The sequence below is a fragment of the Vidua chalybeata genome, chromosome 28, assembly GCF_026979565.1.
Source record: "Vidua chalybeata isolate OUT-0048 chromosome 28, bVidCha1 merged haplotype, whole genome shotgun sequence".
Lineage (NCBI taxonomy): Eukaryota > Metazoa > Chordata > Aves > Passeriformes > Viduidae > Vidua > Vidua chalybeata.
The window spans coordinates 1,714,951-1,735,650 of record NC_071557.1 but is presented as its reverse complement, the minus strand read 5'-3'; the positions used below and the strand labels follow the sequence as shown (position 1 = coordinate 1,735,650).

The 20,700-nt window shown below is 54.1% G+C and overlaps 1 protein-coding gene across 2 annotated transcripts in view; it reads left to right on the top strand.

Annotated features, from left to right (window-relative positions):
- The window catches only part of BIN3 (bridging integrator 3), a 47,003-nt gene extending 26,423 nt beyond the window's left edge, over positions 1-20,580 (top strand). For both annotated transcript variants that reach the window (XM_053966691.1, XM_053966692.1), the window contains exons 7-9: positions 11,513-11,654; positions 14,769-14,903; positions 19,745-20,580. In XM_053966691.1, the coding sequence (XP_053822666.1) occupies positions 11,513-11,654; positions 14,769-14,903; positions 19,745-19,891 (424 nt within the window). In that variant the 3' untranslated portion in view covers positions 19,892-20,580. The remainder of the gene's footprint in view (positions 1-11,512; positions 11,655-14,768; positions 14,904-19,744) is intronic.
- Positions 20,581-20,700: the final 120 nt, after the last annotated feature.

The window sequence follows — 20,700 nt, the reverse complement described above, 5'->3', positions numbered from 1 at the left end:
GGCTGCAGAGCCTTCACAGCCAGAGAGGTTGGAAATGAGGGGAAAACGCCCAAATCCCACATTTCCACCTTTTGCAGGGTCACAGGCTGTACCCCCAAACCCCTCAGGATAACTTCAGTTCTCTCCCAAATATCCCCTTAAATCCCGAGATTTGCTGTTTTGTTACAGGAGCAGAGCCAGCGAGCAAAAATAAAATGAAATTACTTTAATATGACAGTAAGTGTTGCAAATTGCTGAATAACAATTTCAGTTTAGGTTTGACACACAGAGGGGTTGTCGTGGTTTCGTTGTTGGTTTTTTTTTTTGTTGTTTTTTTTTTTTTTTCCCTGAAGTTGTTGTTTCTGCCCAAATCTGAAAGTAAAATCTCATGGATCGCTTAACACCTGAGGTTACAGCATGTTCCTGTCTGGGGGATGTTTGGTGATTCAAGTTTTACCTTGGTCCTCTATCCATGACCAGAAATTCCTGCTTATTTAAGGGGAAAAAAATAAGAAGAAAGAAAGGAAAAGAAAAAAAAAAATTCCCAGCCTTTTGCTGTGGAATTGTGTTGCTTATTATCTAGATTGTCCTCATGAAAGATACATTAACTTTTTCTTCCAGCATTCTGTTAAAATTGGAAGAACTTGTGTTTCTGAGATATTCTGGGTTTTTTTTTTTTTTTTTTCCTCCCTCAGCTTGTGTTAGTTGGTGAAATGAAAGACAATCCCTGCAAGCCTGCTTTGGGTTTGAAATCTGGGGTGGTGAATTCAGGACAATAAAACCATTTCCATGTGCCCATGGGAGATGCTCTGAGGGCTGGAGCTGGGGCCAAAACCTCTCCAATTTTGGGAGCAGGAACCTGCTCCAAGGCAAAGGTGCCATGCCAGGGTGACCTCTCAAATTTTGGGATCAGGAACCTGCTCTAAGTCAAATATTCCATGCCAGGGTGACCAGGACATCCCCATGGCCAAAACCTCTCCAATTTTGGGAACAGGAACCTGCTCTAAGTCAAAGGTGCCATGCCAGGGTGACCAGGACATCCCCATGGCCAAACTTCTCCAGTTCAGGGATCAGGAATCTGCTCCAAGTCAAAGGGATGTCCTTGTCACTATGCCAGGGTGACCAGGACATCCCCATGGCCAAACTTCTCCAGTTTTGGGATCAGGAATCTGCTCCAAGTCAAAGGGATGTCCTTGTCACTATGCCAGGGTGACCAGGACATTCCCATGGCCAAACTTCTCCAATTTTGGAATCAGGAACCTGCTCTAAGTCAAATATTCCATGCCAGGGTGACCAGGACATCCCCATGGCCAAACTTCTCCAATTTTGGGAGCAGGAACCTGCTCCAAGGCAAAGATTCCATGCCAGGGTGACCAGGACATCCCCATGGCCAAACTTCTCCAGTTTTGGGATCAGGAACCTGCTCCAAGTCAAAGGGATGTCCTTGTCACCGTGCCAGACTGACCAGGACATTCCCGTGGCCAAACTTCTCAAATTTTGGGATCAAGGCAAAGGGATGTCCTTGTCACTGTGCTAGGGTGACCAGGACATTCCCAACTTTGTGTGAGAGAGGAAAAGGCTCCAGGGGGACTTCAGAGTCCTAAAGAGGCTCCAGGGGGGCTGGAGAGGGACTTGGGACAAGGCACGGAGGGCCAGGACACAGGGAATGGCTTCCAGTGCCAGAGGGCAGGGTTAGATGGGATTTTGGGAAGGAATTGTTCCCTGTGAGGGTGGGGAGGGGCTGGGATGGATTTCCCTGAGGACGCCCCATTTTCTGGAAGTGTCTGAGGCGAGTTTGGAGCAGCCTGGGAGAGTGGAAGGTGTGGAAGGGGGTGGGTCTGGATGATCCTTCAGATCCCTTCCCACCCAACCCATTCCATGTTTCCCTGACTCGGGACACTCAGTTATCTGCCCAGTCCTCAGTTCAACACCAGGGTGTTTACTCTGACCTCCTGGCTGCTTTCCATCTTGGCAATTCTCTCCAGCTTTCTCAATTTCTATGATCAGAGGTTATTTTTCCCCCTTTTCCTGCCCTTTGGCACCTGCAAAGCTTCACCCTGTGTGCCTTTAACCAGCTTATGTTCCATGCTGGGGAAGCTTCATCCCCACTCCAAGAACAAAAATCCTCCTTCCCTTCCCTCCTTCTTCCCTTTGTAGGTGCATCCCTGGCCAGGAACATTTCTGAGGAGCCCAAGGGTCCATTTTGAGGCTAATGAGATGCAGGAGAGAAATGCAGAGTTTGCACCTCCCTCCCTTTGTCCTGCTGGCAGATAAACCCCAGCACTGGTTCTGGCAGAAAAGTTCCAGATTAATGAAAGCTGCCTTGAGGAGCTCTTCTTATTTCCAGTTAGGTTTTCCTTCCCCTCGCTGAGGCAGCTCTCCCAAGCCTCTCCCAACTTTGCTCTGACCTAGAAAAAAAAAAGGCTTTTTAAATTTTTTTTTTTCCTCAACAGCTGCACTTTATTACATCTTCACTGGTGGTCTTTTATAGTTTATTAGCCAAAGAAACAGATAAGTATAATCCAGACAATTATCATTAGTGGTAATATATTGTAATCAGAGGCACATGGGCAGTAAAATCTCCATTCAGTTGTCCAGGGATTGGAGATTCCAGGCAGATATTGGGGAATTTGTTAAACCATGTTGAAAAAAAGCAGTAGTAGATTTAGTTGGCGGGGGTGGAGGCTTGTATTGTTTCAATCCTTCTGCTTCTGGGCTCGTAGGGTTATTCACAATTTGGCTTTTTGAGCCCCAAGAAGCCTTTGGCTGGGAATGACTCATTTATTTTCAGGGAAAGAGCAAAGCTCCAGTGAGAATATTGCATTTTTCAGAGGATGGGCTGGGCGAGGAGCTGGGCAGGAGGGATGGGCTCCTCTTTGGGAGCTGCCTGTGGAATCTCACACCAGAGCAGCAGATCTGGGGCAAAAGGGGACAAAACCAGCTGGTTTGGACTTCACTCTCCCAGTTCTTCCCAGGGTCAGGGATTGGGGATGGAGTCTTAGGGTTCCATATTGTGTCCGTGTTTAAGGAAGGAAGCGGCTTAAACGAGCCAGGTGGTTTGGAAATCCACGGGATTTAGGACCTTTCACGTTGGGAGAGGATTTCCAGGGCCACAGGTCTCAATTTAACTGGCTCTGTCTGACTCTCTCAATGCAAGGGGGTGACCTGGGCACCTTGGCTTGGTGCCATTCCCTTGGAACATTGTCCTGCTCACAAATCCAGAGAGGTTTTGGCCATGGGAATGTCCTGGGCACCTTGAATTGGTGCCATTCCCTTGGAGCATTGTCCTGCTCACAAATCCAGAGAGGTTTTGGCCATGGGAATGTCCTGGGCACCTTGGCTTGGTGCCATTCCCTTGGAGCATGTTCCTGTTTCCAAAATGGGAGAATTTTTGGCCATGGGGATGTCCTGGTCACTCTGGCATGGTATCATACCCTTGGAGTATTGTCTTGATCCCAAAATTGGAGAGATTTGGCCATGGGGATGTCCTGGTCACCCTGGTGCAGAATCACCCCCCTGGAGCATTGTCCTGCTCCCAAAACTGGAGAGGTTTTGACTGTGGAAATGTCCTGGTCACCTTGAATTGATGCCATTCCCTTGGAGCATGTTCCTGTTTCCAAAATTGGAGAATTTTTGGCCATGGGGATGTCCTGGCATGGTATCATACCCTTGGAGTATTGTCCTGATCCCAAAATTTGAGAGATTTGGCCATGGGGATGTCCTGGTCACCCTGGTGCAGAATCACCCCCCTGGAGCATTGTCCTGATCCCAAAATTGGAGAGGTTTTGACCATGGGGATGTCATGGTCACCTTGAATTGATGCCATTCCCTTGGAACATTGTCCTGCTCCCAAAACTGGAGAGGTTTTGACTGTGGAAATGTCCTGGTCACCTTGAATTGATGCCATTCCCTTGGAGCATGTACCTGTTTCCAAAATTGGAGAATTTTTGGCCATGGGGATGTCCTGGCATGGTATCATACCCTTGGAGTATTGTCCTGCTCCCAAAATTGGAGAGATTTGGCCATGGGGATGTCCTGATCACCCTGGTGCAGAGTCACCCCCCTGGAGCATTGTCCTTCTCCCAAAATTGGAGACTTTTTGGCCATGGGGATGTCCTGGTCACCCTGGCACAAGATGACCCCATTGGAGCATTGTCCTTGTCCCAGAATTGGAGAGGTTTGGCATTGGGAATGCCCTGGTCATACCTGGCATAGTACAATCCCTTTGATTTTGGGCATTGTCCTGCTCCCAAAATTGGAACATTTGCCATGGGGATGTCCTGGTCACCCTGGCTCTGGCAGGGGTGACACAGAGGGTGCTGCCACCAAGGTGCCACCACAGAGGGGTGGGTGTCAGACCTGTGGGACATCCCAGAGGTGCAATCCAGGAGCTGCTCAGAGCAGTGAGGGATAAATTCCAACATCTGCCAGCAGCACAGCTGGGAGGAGAATCCCTCACTCCATCTCCCTCCCACCATCCCACCACCCCCATGGTCCCTCAAACTGCCAGGAAAAGGCAGCCAAAGCTGGCCAGGAGCAGCTCCAGGGGTGCCGGAAGCAGGAAAAGCAGCTTTCGTGTCCTTAACGAGCCCCTAATGAGGATTTGGAGCAGCCACATGGCCACCTAATCCCCCATGCTGCTTCCTCATCCCAGCCTCTCCATTCCTGCACCTTTTCCCTCCAGGAGGAAGGGCTGGGTTTAATTTCCCCCTTCCTGGTGGGTGGATGGGCCCCCACGGATGTGTGGGCATGAGCTAAGGAATGGCAGGAATTCCCCTCCATGCTCCAGCCTCTCCTGAACCATCCTGGTGCCTCTCCAAACTTCCCCTCACCTCATCCATCGTCCCTTCCTTTGGCATCTGATGCTTCCCAGCTCTGTTGTGCCTTTTTTTTTACCTGTCCATCACCAGCTGGAGATCTTGTCCACTTCCTTTTGGGAAGGATATCATCCCAAAAAGAATGCTCTAGGGCAGAGCCACGTGTGTGCCAGCCAGGTCCAGCTCACAGGCTGCCAATGAGGGTGTTTGAGATGCTTGGAAACAAGGAGAATTAAAAGTTTTACCATTATTTTTCCCTGTGCCAAAGCTCCAGCACGCCTTTCCCACTAAAAATGGGGGCTGGAGGAAACAGTGGGATGAGGATTTGGGATGGAGAGGGTGATAAGACAGAGAGGTGACAGAATGTTCACACTCCTCGAGCATCCCCACCATCCCCAGGGCTTCCCAGCAGAAAGATGGGAAGGAATTTCCAATTTCCAAGCCCCAAATTTGTCAGCTGGGCTGAGTAGCAGATGAATCTGGCAGCACTGGGAATCCTGGGGCACTTTTATCTCCCGTGGCAGCATCTCTCCAACCCCATCCTTTAATTACGGGGAGCTGAAGGGAGCCTGGCGTGGAGACGAGGTGGGAACATGATTTGGAATGCAGGGAACAGGGTGATTTAGATATTTTTTCCAAGGATAACCTGTCATCCTGCGAGGAGTTCACCCACAGGTTTCCCCTCTCCCCCCACAGCCACGAGCAGAGTAATTTGTATTTTCTTTTCGTTATCCCTGCGTATCTCCCCTCACCTGCTCCTCTTAAGCTGCCTGGGCTGTAATCCCCTCTCAGCAGCCTTCCCTGAAAAGTGACAGGGAGCAGCAGCAGCTTATTCCTCAAGCTGCTTTCATGGCAGGGCCTCTAATAGCCCGTGTGCTGCTTTACCTTCACTTTGCCACCATTCCCACCAAATTTTCTTTCGAGTCGCCTTTGCATTTCCTGGCTTTGCATTAAAAAAAGGAAGTCTTGGGTTACAGAGGGTGGTGGGGGGATTTGGGAGTGGTTTTGGCTGTCAGAGCCCCTCATTCCCTATGGAGGAGCGTAGGGAGGAGGATGGTGCTGGCGTTATTGATATCGGAGATTGGGAATATCTTTTTCATGGTAAAAGTTTTCAAACCCTGGCAGGGTCTGCCCAGGAGTCACCATCCCTAGAAGTGCTCAGAAAATGCATGGATGTGACACTTTGTGGCTTAGTGGTGCTGGCTTGGTGGTTGGACTCAGTTTTAAGGCCCTTTTCCAGCCTTGCTGATTCCATGATTTGTTCTAAACACCCACATCTGCTCCAGGGTTTCCCTCCATGCATCTCACATTTCCCTTGCTCCAAGTGCGTGGAATGGATGAGTGAAACATCCAGGATTTGCTTGTGAGGCTTCCCTGCTCTTTCCCCATGTCCCTGCTTCGCTGAAATTCTGTGTGGAGTTGTTTAGGCTCCATTTCCAGAGGGCTGCTCCCCTCCCAGTTGATCCCAGTCCCTTTGCTGCCAGGAGGGCTTTGTGGTGCTTCACCAAAGGCTTTGGAAAAACTCTCCTGATCCTTGCAGGTGTCGGAATCTCCCCCAGATCGGGGTGACCCCGGGTGGTGGTAAAGTCTCTCCTCCAACGCGTGCCTTCAAAGAAAGACTCAGCAGTCTTCAGTCGTCCTGTCTCAAGGCAGTTTATTGCATGTTTTCTCAAGGCACACACACTTCCTGACATTGTCCCTGGCTCCTTCTCCCTCTGCGTCTCTCTCCGTCTCCCTCCGTCTTCGTCTCCCTTCGTCTTCGTCTCCCCTGCCCAAGGGGCTGGTGCCATCTTTTATATCACACATTACCTATTAAATGTTTATAGTTTTTCCCCAGTGCCTATCACCTATATTGAACAGTGGCTTTCTACTCTAAACCAATCTGTGAGTGGCAACATCACCAAGAACATGGGGAATAGGAAGGAGAAAGGAGGAGGACAAGGCACGCCCAAATCCCTCCATCTCAGAACCTCTGACCTCGATGTACAAAACTCAGACCCCTCTGTACAAGGCCTAAAACCCCCCTGTACAGCACTCAAAAATCCTTCCTTTCACTTTGTGACTACTTCTATTATAATATCTAAACTTTTGTGATTTCTTGTTCTTCCTGCAAAGTTGGTAAATTGTTCCATGGGTCAAATTTAAAGCCACAGGGGTTTCCAGCTGCCTGCCAGGGTCTCAGAGGCTTCTGCCCTGGACCCGGAACATCCAAGAGTGTCTGAGGGACACCTTGGGTTCCGACATGCAGGGGTGTTCTTGGAGCCTTTGGCTGTGTCTGTGGATGGCAGAGGCTCTGCAGAGCCTTGGTGCCAGGCTCTGCACCAGGAGCATTTGTCAATAACGTGCACGAGATGGTTGTGGAGACACTGGGGCCATGTGTGGAGTCAGGAATTCCTCGGAATAACTTGGCACCAGCGGGAGCTCGGCTCTCCCTCTCCCGCTGCACGGGTGTTTGGCACCCCTGGCACTCACCCTGGGATTGTGTTTCTGTCCACACAGGGACAAAAACCTGGGCAGGACTTGAAACCCCTTCCCCATGAATGCCAGGGGAATTGCGAGCTGCTGGGCTCACGGGGAATTCAGGATTCCTTGATTCCTTCAGGAGCCAGAGGCAGCTTTGCCTCAATCCAGAGCAGTCCAAGGAAGGTCCTTCCCTGCCTGGGCTGGGCTGATCCTGCCTGGAAATTAAAGCAGGGAGAGCGTGGGAAGAGCTCGGTGGGCACAGGGGGGGCTCGATGGGCACAGGGAGAGCTTGGTGGGCACAGGGAGAGCTTGGTGGGCACAGGGAGGGGTCAGTGGGCACAGGGGAGGCCCGGTGGGCACAGGGAGGGCTCAGTGGCACAGGGGGGCCTGAGTGGACACAGGGAGAGCTCAGCTGGAGCAGGGAGAGCTTGGTGGGCACAGGGAGGGCTCGGTGGGCACAGAGAGAGCTCTGTGGGCACAGGGAGAGCTTGGTGGGCATAGGGAGGGCTCGGTGGGCACAGGGAGGGGTCAGTGGGCACAGGGGGGCCTGAGTGGGCACAGGGAGAGCTCAGCTGGAGCAGGGAGGGCTTGGTGGGCGCAGGGGGGGCTCAGCTGGAGCAGGAAGAGCTTGGTGGGCACAGGGAGGGCTCAGTGGGCACAGGGAGGGCTCAGTGGGCACAGGAGGGCTTGGTGAGCACAGGGAGGGCTCAGTGGGCACAGGGAGGGCTCGGTGGGCACAGGGAGGGGTCAGTGGGCACAGGGAGAGCTCAGCTGGAGCAGGGAGAACTCAGCACAGGGAGGGCTTGGTAGGCACAGGGAGGGCTCGGTGGGCACAGGGAGAGCTCGCTGGGCACAGGAAAGCTTGGTGGCCCAGGGATGGCTCAGTGGCACAGGGAGAGCTTGGTGGGCACAGGAGAGCTCAGTGGGTACAGGGAGAGCTTGGTGGGCACAGGGAGGGCTCACAGCTGGCACAGGGAGAGCTTGACTGACCCAAGGAGAGCCCCTTGGGCACAGGGAGGGCTCAGCTGGAGCAGGGAGAGCTTGGTGGGCACAGGGAGAGCTCAGATGGAATAGAAAGAGTTCAGTGGGCATAGGGTGAGCTTGGCTGGCCCAAGGAGAGCTCAGTGGGCACAGGGAGGGCTCAGTGGCACAGGGGGGCCTTAGTGGGCACAGGGAGAGCTCAGTGGGCACAAGGAGAGCTCCTTGGGCACAGGGAGAGCTCAGCCACAAATGACCCAACCCTTCCCTGGTGGAGGACAGCCACACTGAGGGAACCTCCAATAGTGGTAGGGTTGGTTTTGAACTAAAGAAGGGAAGATTTAAACAGGATCTTGGGAAAGAATTCTTCCCTGTGAGGATGGGGGTGGCACAGGTTGCCCAGAGAAGCTGGAAAACACTTCCTCATCCCTGGAAGTACTCAAGGCCAGCTTGGACGGGGCTTGGAGCACCCTGGGACAGTGGAAAGCATCCTGCCCATGGCTGGGGGTGGAACGAGGTGATCCAAGGTCCCTTCCCACCCAGGGCAGTGTGGGATTCCACGATTCCCAGTGGCTCGGGACGCTCGGAGCCGGGCACGGCTGCGGCTCCGGGGAGCTCTCGGAAATGCAGCGTATAATCTATGCATTAAAAGGCCTTGTGAGACAGGAGCTGCTGTGCCTACACAGTTCCAGCCTCTTCAGATCCAGCCCTGTAGATATTTTTTAAAGCTCTGCCTGAGCACAGTGTCCTTCCATTACGGGTTGAGAAATTGCACTGAGTCGATACCGGGAATAAAAAAGGGGGAGGAAAAAAAATCTAAATCGAGCCTTTTTTTTTTTTTTTTTAAACCCAGATTTAACTTCAAAGTAAATGGAAACTGTGCTGCTGATCATCTTGTGAGCCTTCCCTCGCTGTTTTTTCCGAGGGGAAGGGTTGGCTCTTGCCTGTGGAGCGGGATTGGGGGTGGAAGTGGCTGTGTGTGATTTTGTTGGAGTCCCGTGGCTCTGTTCAGGCAGGAGCCCTGGGAAGTGCCAGGGAAAGGCCAGGGAAACACCACTAACAGCTGGGTTTGGGTGCCAGCATGAGGCTCAGTGGCTTGGGGACATCTCAGGAAGGGTTTTCCAAGATTTGCTGGATGTGGTGGCCGTGCTCAGGGCTTGGTGCACAGCAGGGAAGGGAGGATTCCCCAGCCTCCAGCCTGGAATCTCTTCTGGCATTGCCATGCCTGGATTCCCACTGTGGAGGAGCAGCTCAGCTCATCCCCATGGTGTTTATTCCCTGCTTTAGGTTTTGTGTCCTTCCCAAACCTCCCCCAGCAGGGACAAAACATGAATTAAACCAGGAAAACTTCTGGGCTGATGGGATCCTCCTTCCCATCATTAATAATTGGGAGAAATTCCTACCTTGAGCTGCGACCGTGCCACACTGGGAAAGGGCATCCCATAGTGAGGAGACCTGGCATAAAAACATCCCTGGAATTGCTCCAGGCCAGGCTGGAGTGGGCTTGGAGCCTCCTGGGCCAGTGGAAGGTGTCTCTGACCCAACTGGAGTGTCCTGAAGGTCCTTTCCAACCCAAACCATTCCCTGATTCTACGAACCCAAACCAGTATCCCATGAGACCTCTCAACCTGGCCGCCCCTTCCTCCATCCATCCCCGTTTCCCTAACCCTTCTCCCGGGGGATTTTTGGAATTTACAAAGAGGTAGGAGAGATTTTAGCAGCTCAGGAGCTGGTGAGGCCGTGCCTGGAGCCTGCTGCATCCAGGACATGGCTCCCATTTAAATATAATGGGATGGTGTGGGATGGTGCCCATAAAAAGGAATGTCAGGGCAGAGCATCTGATCCGCTCCGGGCAGCTGGAGCAGCTCCCTGATGACTTTTCCAGGTTGTTCCTCATCCACCAATCTGTTGCAACAGAGGGAGAACATCATGGGATATATATATATTTATATTTATTTATATAATATGGGTTTGTTCTGTGCCAGGATGTGCAGGATTGAAGGATCACATCCCCAGATCAGCCTCTCGCCCAGGGATGCTCCACACAAACTCCCGGAATACAAAAATTCCCATTTTTCCCTGCTCCTGGCGTTTGCCCTTTGCAAACTGAGGCTCAGGGATGAAAGTTTTCTCTCAGCACCCACTGGTCCAGCCCATCAGCACCCTCCAGAGTGAGTGGAAAATGGGATTTTAATAGGGCTGGAGTGGCTGGGAACACCCTGGTCCCACTTGAACCGTGGATTTAGGTCACATCCGAAGCCAATGACACCCATCAAGTGACATTTGTGTCTTTTCTTTTGGCTAATGGCCCCCCAAGTTGGATTTCTATTTATATATTTATATTTTTTTTTTCCATTTTAAGAGGTGGCAAAGCTGTTTGTTCCCTCGTGGATTTTAATCCATCACCAGGCTGCTCAAACAAATTTTTCACCACCAATCCCTGGCCTCAACCCCCCCCAAAATCACCCTGGAATTTATGAATATTAAATTATTATCTCCAGAGGGAGCATCACCTATTTGATCCCAACCCACAGCCCTGGTATCCCCTGGGATAATTTGATTTTGTAGAATTAAGAGGCAGGAGCAACGTTCCAGTTCTTGCTTTTCCCTTTTCTGTCGCATTCAAAAATATTCTCCATCAGATGTTCATGTTTCCTCAATTTGTAACACATTTTAATAATAGGAATCTTTCCCATCGCCTGGGTAAATTGTTGGATGCTGTGAATCCTTCTGGGGAGGGCTCAGGGTTCCTCTTCAGCTGGGTTTGTGACCCAAAAAGAGCAAAAATTTGCCGGAAAAAGAACAAAAAATTAATCAGAAAAAGCAAAAAAATTAACCCAAAAAAAGCAAAAAATTGACCAAAAAGAGCAAAAAATTAACCAAAAAACTAACAAAAAAGAAAGCAAAAAATAATATCCAAACAGGAAAAAAAATCTGCAAAAAAACCCCATTAATATTTAATTATTAACTGCAAATTAACTGTATTCATTTAAAATTTAATCTGCACTTAATATTTCTTTCGCACTCATCATTTCTTTTTCCTGGACTTTTATTTCAGCTTCTCTACCTCTTTTTTTTTTCCTTTCCAACCAGGAATTGGGGAAACACGACATTAATTAAGAATATTCCGAGTTCTGGGTGGGTTTGGCTTGGAAAAATCACACACAGGGAACTTCCTGCTGGACCAGGGCGCTCCACAATTTCCTTGGATGTTTCATCCACCTGAATTATCCCATCCCAAACCTTTCCCATCTTTTTTTTTTTTTTTTTCCCAGGTTTAGCAGCGTTTTCCCGAGCTTGAACATGGCCGTGAAGCGCCGGGAGCAGACGCTCCAGGATTACAAACGCCTGCAATCCAAGGTGGAAAAATATGAGGAAAAAGAGAGAACTGGCCCCGTCCTGGCCAAGCTGCACCAGGTATTGAAGTGTCCCCAGAGCCACAAATCCCGGCAGCATTCCTGGGAAAAATCAGGAAAAGCTTTTCCCTCCTATCTGGCATCCGTGCCGTGAACAGAACATTTTGGGAGGATGTCTTTTATCCGTGTAAAAATCACATTTTTGACAGCACAACGCTGGTTTTGAGTGCTCGGTGAAGGGAAGGAGCTGTTTTTTCTAAGAGAAAAGGAATTTTTTTTTTTTTTCCAAGAGAAAATGGAATCGGGAGCTGTTGGGGAGCTCGGAGCCAGCGCTGAGGTCGAGGCACAGGGGGGGTTCCCCCCGACCTCCGCGTCTGAGCGAGCAGCTGGATGGGGAAGGGAACAGATCAGAGCATTTCCCAGCTTTATGTTTGCCACCTGTTCCCCCAAAAAAATTCGTCTTGGAAAATTGCAGTAATTGGTTAACAGGAAGTTTTGCCAGATTCTTTTTGCTCTCTCCCGAATTTTAGCGAAATCGTGATGAGTTTGTTGGTTTTGGGTGTTGGTTTTTTTTTTTTTTTTTTTTTTTTTTTAAATCAAATCTTCCCCAGTGTTTTTCCCCAAAATCTGTCGCTCCAGCAGCACGTGGCTTGATCCTCCCAGGAACAATTGATTCTTAGAGTCAAAGAAAATGTGTTTTTCTGATGAATTTCCCCCCCAAAATGAAGTTTTGTGTTAAATAACAGCCTGAACAAAAGACACCTCTGGTTTAACAGTAAGCAGCTTATTTTGCTCAGCCTCAAAGACTAAAGCTGGGGCTGGAAAAATGGGAATTCTTTTGTCCCGGTGATTAAGCAGGGTTTAGTTATTTCATATATTTTTCCTCTTAATGAACTTTTTATCTAATTCCCCCCCACCAAAACGGACTTTAAACACCTGTGAGAGGGAGCCTTGAGCAATCCTGAACCTGGGGTATCCAGAGGGTCTGGATTTGATGGGAAAGGGCCTCATCTCATCCAGTTGTTTTAAATTATTGAGCTGCAAATTTACATCCATTGTTTGCTCCAGGTTTTCTGCTCTTCTGCCCCCTGTGAAGTCCATCCTTGGAGTTTCCCCATGAACTCCATCCCAAGAGTTTTCCCCCCATGAACTCCATCCTGGGATTTTCTCCCCATGAACTCCATCCCAGAAGTTTTCCCCCAGGAGTTTTCCCCCATGAACTCTATCCTGGGAATTTCCCCATGAACTCCATCCCAGGAGTTTTCCCCATGAGCTCCATCCTGGAATTTTCTCCCCATGAGTTCCATCCCAGGAGTTTTCCCCCATGAACTCCATCCTGGGAATTTCCCCATGAACTCCATCCCAGGAATTTTCCCCCATGAACTCCATCCCAGGAGTTTTCCCCCATGAACTCCATCCCAGGAGTTTTTCTCCATGAACTCCATCCTTGGAGTTTTCCCCATGAAATCCATCCTGGGATTTCCCCCCCATGAAATCCATCCTGGAAGTTTTCCCCATGAGCTCCATCCCAGGAGTTTTTCTCCATGAACTTCCTCCCGAGAATTCCCCCCATGAACTCCATCCTGGGAGATTTTCCCCCCATGAAATCCATCCTGGAAGTTTTCCCCATGAACTCTGTCCTGGGAGTTTCAACTCTCCCAGCCTCATGGCAGATGATGCATTTGCTTCTTTGCTGAGATGATTCCAGGCCTTCCCAGCCTGGAGCCCAGTCCCTGATATGCCCCTGGCACCCTGTCCCTGTCCCCAGGGCCGGCGCCGCGGCCGGGCCAGGCTCTCCCGCTCCCCCTCCCGTCGGAATGGCACCGGGATTAAGTGGCAGACTTGAACTGTCTAATATTTCACAGCCCACCCCCTCCTGCCCTTTTCCACACCATCCCGGAGACATTTCCCGTTCTCCCCACGCTCTGTTTAAAGGAGCCAGTTGGATGCACTGAGCTGAAGGTCACGGTGACGGTGGGGGCAGGATCCTGGAGCGACGCTCCTGGGAATCGCAGGGTGAGGGGACGTGGATGTGGCCAGGGATGTTCTCCAGCCCGACTGAGCTCTGAGAATGGGTTTTGTCTGTGTTTTTCTGAAGGAGAGAAGGCACAGCCTCTCTGGGTGTCCTGTGGCTTTCCAGGGTCAGAGCATGGGTCCGTTGGGTGGTCCCATCAGGATCCATTAACTGCTCACTTGGGCCCCACCAGTTCCATTGAGAGGTCACTTGAGTCCCACCAGGGTCCATTGAATGGTCACTTGAGTCCCACCAGGGACCATTGAATGGTCACTTGAGTCCCACCAGGGACCATTGAATGGTCACTTGAGTCTCACCAGGGACCATTGAATGGTCACTTGAGTCTCACCAGGGACCATTGAATGGTCACTTGAGTCTCACCAGGTTCTATTAACTGGTCACTTGAGTCCCACCAGGTTCTATTAATTGGTCACTTGAGTCCCACCAGGGTCCATTGAATGGTCACTTGGATCCCACCAGGGACCATTGAATGGTCACTTGAGTCCCACCAGGGTCCATTGAATGGTCACTTGGATCCCACCAGGGTCCATTGAATGGTCACGTGGATCCCACCACGTCCCACTGGATGGTCACTTGGATCCCACCAGGGTCCATTGAATGGTCACTTGAGTCCCACCAGGGTCCATTGAATGGTCACGTGGATCCCACCAGTGTCCCAATGAATGGTCACTTGAGTCCCACCAGGGTCCATTGAATGGTCACTTGGATCCCACCAGGGTCCATTGAATGGTCACTTGAGTCCCACCAGGGTCCATTGAATGGTCACTTGAGTCCCACCAGGGTCCATTGAATGGTCACTTGGATCCCACCAGTGTCCCAATGAATGGTCACTTGAGTCCCACCAGGGTCCATTGAATGGTCACTTGGATCCCACCACGTCCCACTGGATGGTCACTTGGATCCCACCAGGGTCCATTGAATGGTCACTTGAGTCCCACCAGGGTCCATTGAATGGTCACTTGGATCCCACCAGTGTCCATTCAATGGTCCCGTGGATCCCACCAGATTCCCTTGGATGATCCCATGGGTCCCACCAGGCTGGTCACTGTTCATCCCCCCAACCAAGCAGAGCACCCCATTGTCCTGGGGTGGCCTCCATGCCTTGTCCCTGGAGTGTGACCCCTCCGTGTCCCTCCGCAGGCCCGGGAGGAGCTGCGCCCGGTGAAGGAGGACTTTGAAGCCAAGAACAAGCAGCTCCTGGAGGAGATGCCCAAATTCTACAGCAGCCGCATCGATTACTTCAAACCCAGCTTTGAGTCACTGGTCCGGGCACAGGTGAGGCCTTGTCCCTTCCTGGTGCCTGTGTCGTGTCCTGTCCCACAGTTCCAGCCCTGCCTGTGCTTTATCCACTGGAATTCCATGGCTTTATCCACCTGGGAATGCCATCTCCTTGAATTTGGAGTCCTGAGCTCAGGGCTTGATTAGGTTTGAGGTGTTTGGGCTCATCTTGTGGCTCCTGGGACATCTCCACACCAAAGATCTGCAGGAAGAGGTGCCCTGAATAACCACCAGCTTTCATTTCCATCCTCCAGCTTCCTTCGGGAACGTGCTGCCACTCCTCCTCCTCCCTTCTCCCTTTGCCCTTTCCCTTAGGCTGCAGAGGGGCAGGGTTGGGATCTCACCAAGCTTTGAGAACCTCTGGCACCCCGTGCCGCGGCTCCCGGGGCGGTCCAGCTCCGGGAGGAGGGCGGAACCGGGCGCTGCCCGCGCCGTGGGCGTTCTCCTGCGGCGTTTTGGGGCCGGGAGCCGCCGCAGGGACCCAGGTGCGCTGCGGGGGGGCCGCCGGGAGGTGCCGGGAGCACGTGTTCCATCTCACCTCCGACTTGGGGGGGCCTCTCTGCGGAGCTGCCAGCGAGTTGTCTGCAGGCTGATTCACCTACCAGATGGTGCCGATGCTCCCTGCGCCGCAGGGTGGGTGCTGGGGATGCTGTTCCTGCTGTTCCCTTAGCAATCGGGCGCGGGGCTCCCTGTTCCAGCCCGGAATAACCACAATTCCCGGAGCCACCGCAGAGTCTTGCTGGCCCTTTCCCCCTGCGGACCCTCTCCGTGGATGAGACCTTGAAACCTGAATTTTCTCTGCCCTCTCTGGGGTTTGTGATCCGTGAGTTTCCTCAGCTTTGCCTCTCTGGCTTCTCGCTCCGTTTGTGTCCCAATTCCCAAGGAATTTGGGGCGAGGAGGACGTTGGGATAGGTGTGCTCGGAGCGCCCAGAGATGCAAGCGGGGAGCAGCAGGGTGTCACTGCTGGGGCTGTTTGTGAGACTCTCCATCCACATCCCTCTTCTTCCTTGGGAATCCTCAGCTTTCTTTCCCGTCTATCTGCCCTGCCTCTCTTCAGGTGAGGAATTTGTAGGGAAAACCGAGCGAAATCCCGTTTTTAACACCCAAAAAGGCAGCGTCACAACAAAGCTGATGCATCTCCCGTAGGCCGGACTTAAAGCTGGTCCCAGATGGATGCAGCTCCTCACATCCCTCCCTCCCTGCCAGCCTCCATGGGAGCTGCATCCCTCTTCCTTCCTGGCACTGGCTGCATCCTTCCATCCCTGGGGAGGGATGCTGGGAGGAGAGCTTGGAATATCTGTGCCGTGCCCCCCTGACTCGGGAGCTCTGCGCAGCCTTTTCCCACTGAAGTGGCTGAAATAACATGGAAAAGGGATGTGATTTGCCCAAGGTAATGAGTCAGTGGCGAGCCAGGAATAGCAGCCAGAGCCCTGAGTCAGCTCGGCACTGCTCACCTGCAGGCACCTGGCTGGGAAGGGCAGGCAGGAGCATCCCCATCCCAGGCGAGAGCTGGCATGGGAATACTGCCCAGCTTTCCCTCCCTGAGCTGATGAGCAGCTGGGGGGGGGGTCGTGTTCCTCGATGTCATTTCTATTTTCAGCCTTTTCTGCAGGTACCTCTTTAGGAGTGGGATGAGGCTGGAGGTGAATCCCACAAGGAAAGGGCTGGATGGGCTGGGACTGGGATCAGCTGGCCCCATGCAGGGTGCTGTAATTTTGGGGTTGTTTCTCCCCGGGTCAAACCCACCATCCAAAGGCAAAACCATGTAATTTTCCTTATTTTTCGGCCCTGGAGGAAGCCGGGAGTTAAAGCAAGACAAATTGCGTGACAGTGACACCATCCAGTGCCACGATGAGCTGGGAAGGGACCAGCTGCCTCTCGGGGAAGGGGAAGGACCCTGCTCCCAAGCACCTCCATGGCTGTGACCCAAGGAGACCCTCCCAAGGCTCCTGCCCGGGCGGGCGGGCGAGTTCCCATGGCACAGCCTGGCTGTGCTCCCAGGGCTGGGTGTCTCCTGACGCCGGGACATGTCCCGAGCTCGCAGGGCTGTAACATTCAACACCAAATTCTTCTCTCCACCCACGGGCTTGGGCCAAGCCAAGGGAGGCAAATATTTCCCTGGCTGGGGGCTTTGAAGTGGCCACATGGAGATGAAAGGGGGAGATTTTGGAGCTGTCGCTGGTGTGAGGCGTGAACAGCACTTCCTTCCCGCTTTGTGCTTTATTTTCCAGCTAGAAAACATGAGATTCCTCTGGATTTGAATGGAATGGGGGGGAAAGATGGGGCTGGCAGGCAGGGATGGTGCTGTGGGCTGGGGGAGCCCAGCCCTGGCAGCGCCCCTGGGTTTGTTCTGGGTAGGGCTGCCCCAAACAAGCGGCTGCTGGGCCATTGTGGCCAGGATCTATAGAAAATCCACGGAACACGGCGTCCCCAAACAGAATTAGTTCAAGACAGGTGGACTTGGGGCCGTTGGCTCAGGCTCAAAGGCGAGTTGGAGCTGGGATTTGATGGGATGGGAGCATATGGCATCCATAGCTGGAAAAGTACTGGGCTGGCGGGAGCAGGTAGGGCAGGGTGAGCTGGCTGCCCCCTGTCACTGTCACCAGTCTGGGGTGCATCCCCTCCCTGCGAGGGTTTTCACTCCTGTTTCAACAGGAGAAATCATGGGGGGATTGATGCCAGTGGGATTTTGTTGATGAAGCTCAGGAGACTCAGCTGGCGAGGCACAGCAGTGTCCAGATGGTGCCAGCTGGTTCTGCACTGGGGCCTGCTGGGGAGAGCAGCACCTCCAGGGACACCCAGCGGGCCCTGGGAACATGAGGTGTCCCCAGGAACACCCACCAGCCCCTGGGGACATGAGGTGTCCCCAAGGACACCCACCAGGCCCTGGGGACATGAGGTGTCCCCTCGGTGGCTGCGGGATGTGGGTGGAGGGGGAGCAGCACCAAGGAACTCGCTCTGCTCTGCCCATTCAGTGCAGTGTGGATGCTGGGGGACAATCCTGGGGGACAGTCCTGGGAACAATCCTGAGGAAAATCCTGGGGAACGATCCTGAGGAAAATCCTAGAGCGCAATCCTGGAGGAATCCTCAGGGATTTTTGGATCCTGTTGGGGGGGCAATTCTGGAGCCAGTCCTGGGGAACAATTGTCCCCAAATCCTGGGGAACAATCCTGAGAGCAGTCCTGGAGGACAATCCTGGGACCAATCCTGAGGGAAAAATATCCCCAAATTTTTGGGGAGCAATCCTGGGGGCAGCATCTGCCTCCGGGCCTGCCACCCCAACAATTCAGCTTTTTCTGTGCTGGAATTGGCAGTGCCACTTGGCCATATGTGACTGAGCAGATTCCAGCTGACCCCAGGCTGGGGACAAGGGACATGCAGGGCTGCTCCAGGGCTCTGGCACCCCGCTTGGCACCCGTGCCCCCAGATCCCTGCTCACCCGTGGCATTGCCAGAGGATTTTGGGTGTTTTCGGCATCTCTTGCTGGCAGGGGGGGTTCAGAGGATGTTCGGGGTGACCCAGCTGTGGGGTTGTGCTTTGGGGGGCGTGCAGGGATTTTGGGGGGCCCCTGCCAGCTCAGCCCTGTGTGGGGTTCGTTAGTCACTGTGTAAATGAGCATTGCTGTGACTCAGCCCGCACCGCTGCGTGGGGAGCCCCGGGCACGGAGCAGCCCCCGGGCCCCCAGCATGGACAGGCCTGGGAAGGGGGGCTCAGGCAGCCAGCACTGGAATGGGGGGCCCCACGATGCCCCCTCGGGCCTGCCCAAAATCAGCATCGTTTTGAGCAGGATTAGGGGAGCTGGTCTCCATGGAGACCGTGGATGTCTCAGCACCGGTGCTGCTGGAGATGCTGGGGCCCTTCTGGGAAATGGGGACAGCGTTGGCATTGCCCACCCTGGGGGGGGGCTGCGCTCCCCAATCCCTCCCTGAGGGATGTGGGGGGATATCCAGGACAGGACCCCACACCCGGCACAGCACCAGGGGTCCTGCAGTGCCAGGGGTCCCACAGGAGGGTCTGGGGGGCCTGTGGCACCCGGGGGTCCTGCAGTGCAAGGGGCTCTGTGGTACCCAGAGGTTCTGTAATTCCGGGGGTCTCACAGGCAGCACTGGGGGTCCCTCAGCTCTGAGGGTCCCACAGTCAGGGCTGGGCACCCCCAGCGCTGGGGCTCCCACAGGCAGGGCTGGGGGTCCCTCAGCACCGAGGGTCCCACAGTGCCCCTGGTCCCACGACACCGCGGGGGGGTGGTCCCACAGCCCCGAGGGTCTCCCAGGCAGGGCTGGGAGCCCCCCTGTCCCCGCTGGAGCCACCCCGCTGCCATCTGCCTGCGCTGACCCACGGGCTCCCGCGCCGGCAAGCGCTGCTCGCTGCCGGAGATAATTGGCGGTGCTAATTAGCACGTTATTAACACACCCCTCCTCCTCCTCCTCGCCGTGCTCCGCACGGGGCACGGCGCTGCCGGGCGTGCCCCCTCGCCGAGCCCGCCGAGCCCCTCGCCCTGCCCGCCCCGTGCCCACCGGGCAGCGTGGGCAGGCAGCTCGTGCCGGTGGCACCGGTGACAAACCGGGGGACGAGGCGGCTGCGGGAGGGTGGCGGTGCCGGTGGCGGCCCCGCACGCGCGGCTCCCAGATGGGAAGCGAGCGGAGAAGGGCAGCGTGTTATTAAAATGTGTTGAGTTGTAATAATCCGAGGGGGTGGCATGGCCACGTGGGAGGGAGCTATTTTAGACACCAACGCCGCGGCGAGGGGCTGCCGAGGGCACCCGCGGGAGGGGGTGTGGGCTGGGGAGGAGACCCCCCCCCAATTCCCCTCCCTCCCCAATCCCCCTGTATCCAACAGGTTGTCTACTACACGGAGATGCACAAGATTTTTGGGGACCTGACGGCGCAGATCGACCGGCCCGGGCTGAGCGATGAGCAGCGGGAGCGGGAGAACGACGCCAAGCTCAGCGAGCTCCGGGCGCTCTCCATCGTGGCCGACGACTGAGGCCAGGCTGGGGCTGGGGAGGGGATGGGGATCCCCCCCCCTGCACCCCAGCTCCCCTCCCAGGGATGGACTCGTGGGGCTGGAGCTGCTCCCGACACCCCGTGGCTCTGCATCGTCTTCGTCAGTCCACGAACGAGTTTTTGCCTTAAATTTTAGGGTGTGGAGGAGCAGGAAAGGGAGTGATCCCGCTCGGATGAAGATGGGGATTAGGATGGGGGGTGCAGGATTTGCCCAAGTTCCAGCCCCCCTTTGCACCCTCAGAGCCCAGAGGGTGAGACCCCCCCCACTCCTTCCCCTCATTTTGTGCCTTAGTAGCCCAGTGGTCCCCTCAGGGGAGAGTAAAATCACTCAAATCCCATTTTTTGAGGTACAGGGAGAGGGTGATGCTTCCCGTGGCGAGCATCCATCCCTCTTTTCCCAAGAATGCTACAAAGAGCCTGTGCCCCAGAGCTGGGGGGTGCAGGGTGGGGACAGGGGACCCCAGAGCAGGGACAGGTGGGGACATCCCTAAGGGAGACAACCCAGCCAGGAGCAAACCTGTGGAAAACTGGGGGGCTTCAGCCCCCCCCTCGGTGTGCGGGGAAGGGCCGCAGGGACTCGGTGGCTTGTCCCCAATAAAGTTTTCGGCGGCGCGGCGCGGCCGGGGCCGTGTCGGTGCCACCGCCGGGGCCGTGTCGGTGTCGCTGTCACCGCCGGGCCGCTGTCGCCCTCTGCCGCCGCCCGGCCGCCACTGCAGGGGGGACACGGGGGGCTTGGGGGTGTCTCTGACAGGGAAAACTGGGATTGAGCATCCCCCCGTGGAGGCGCGG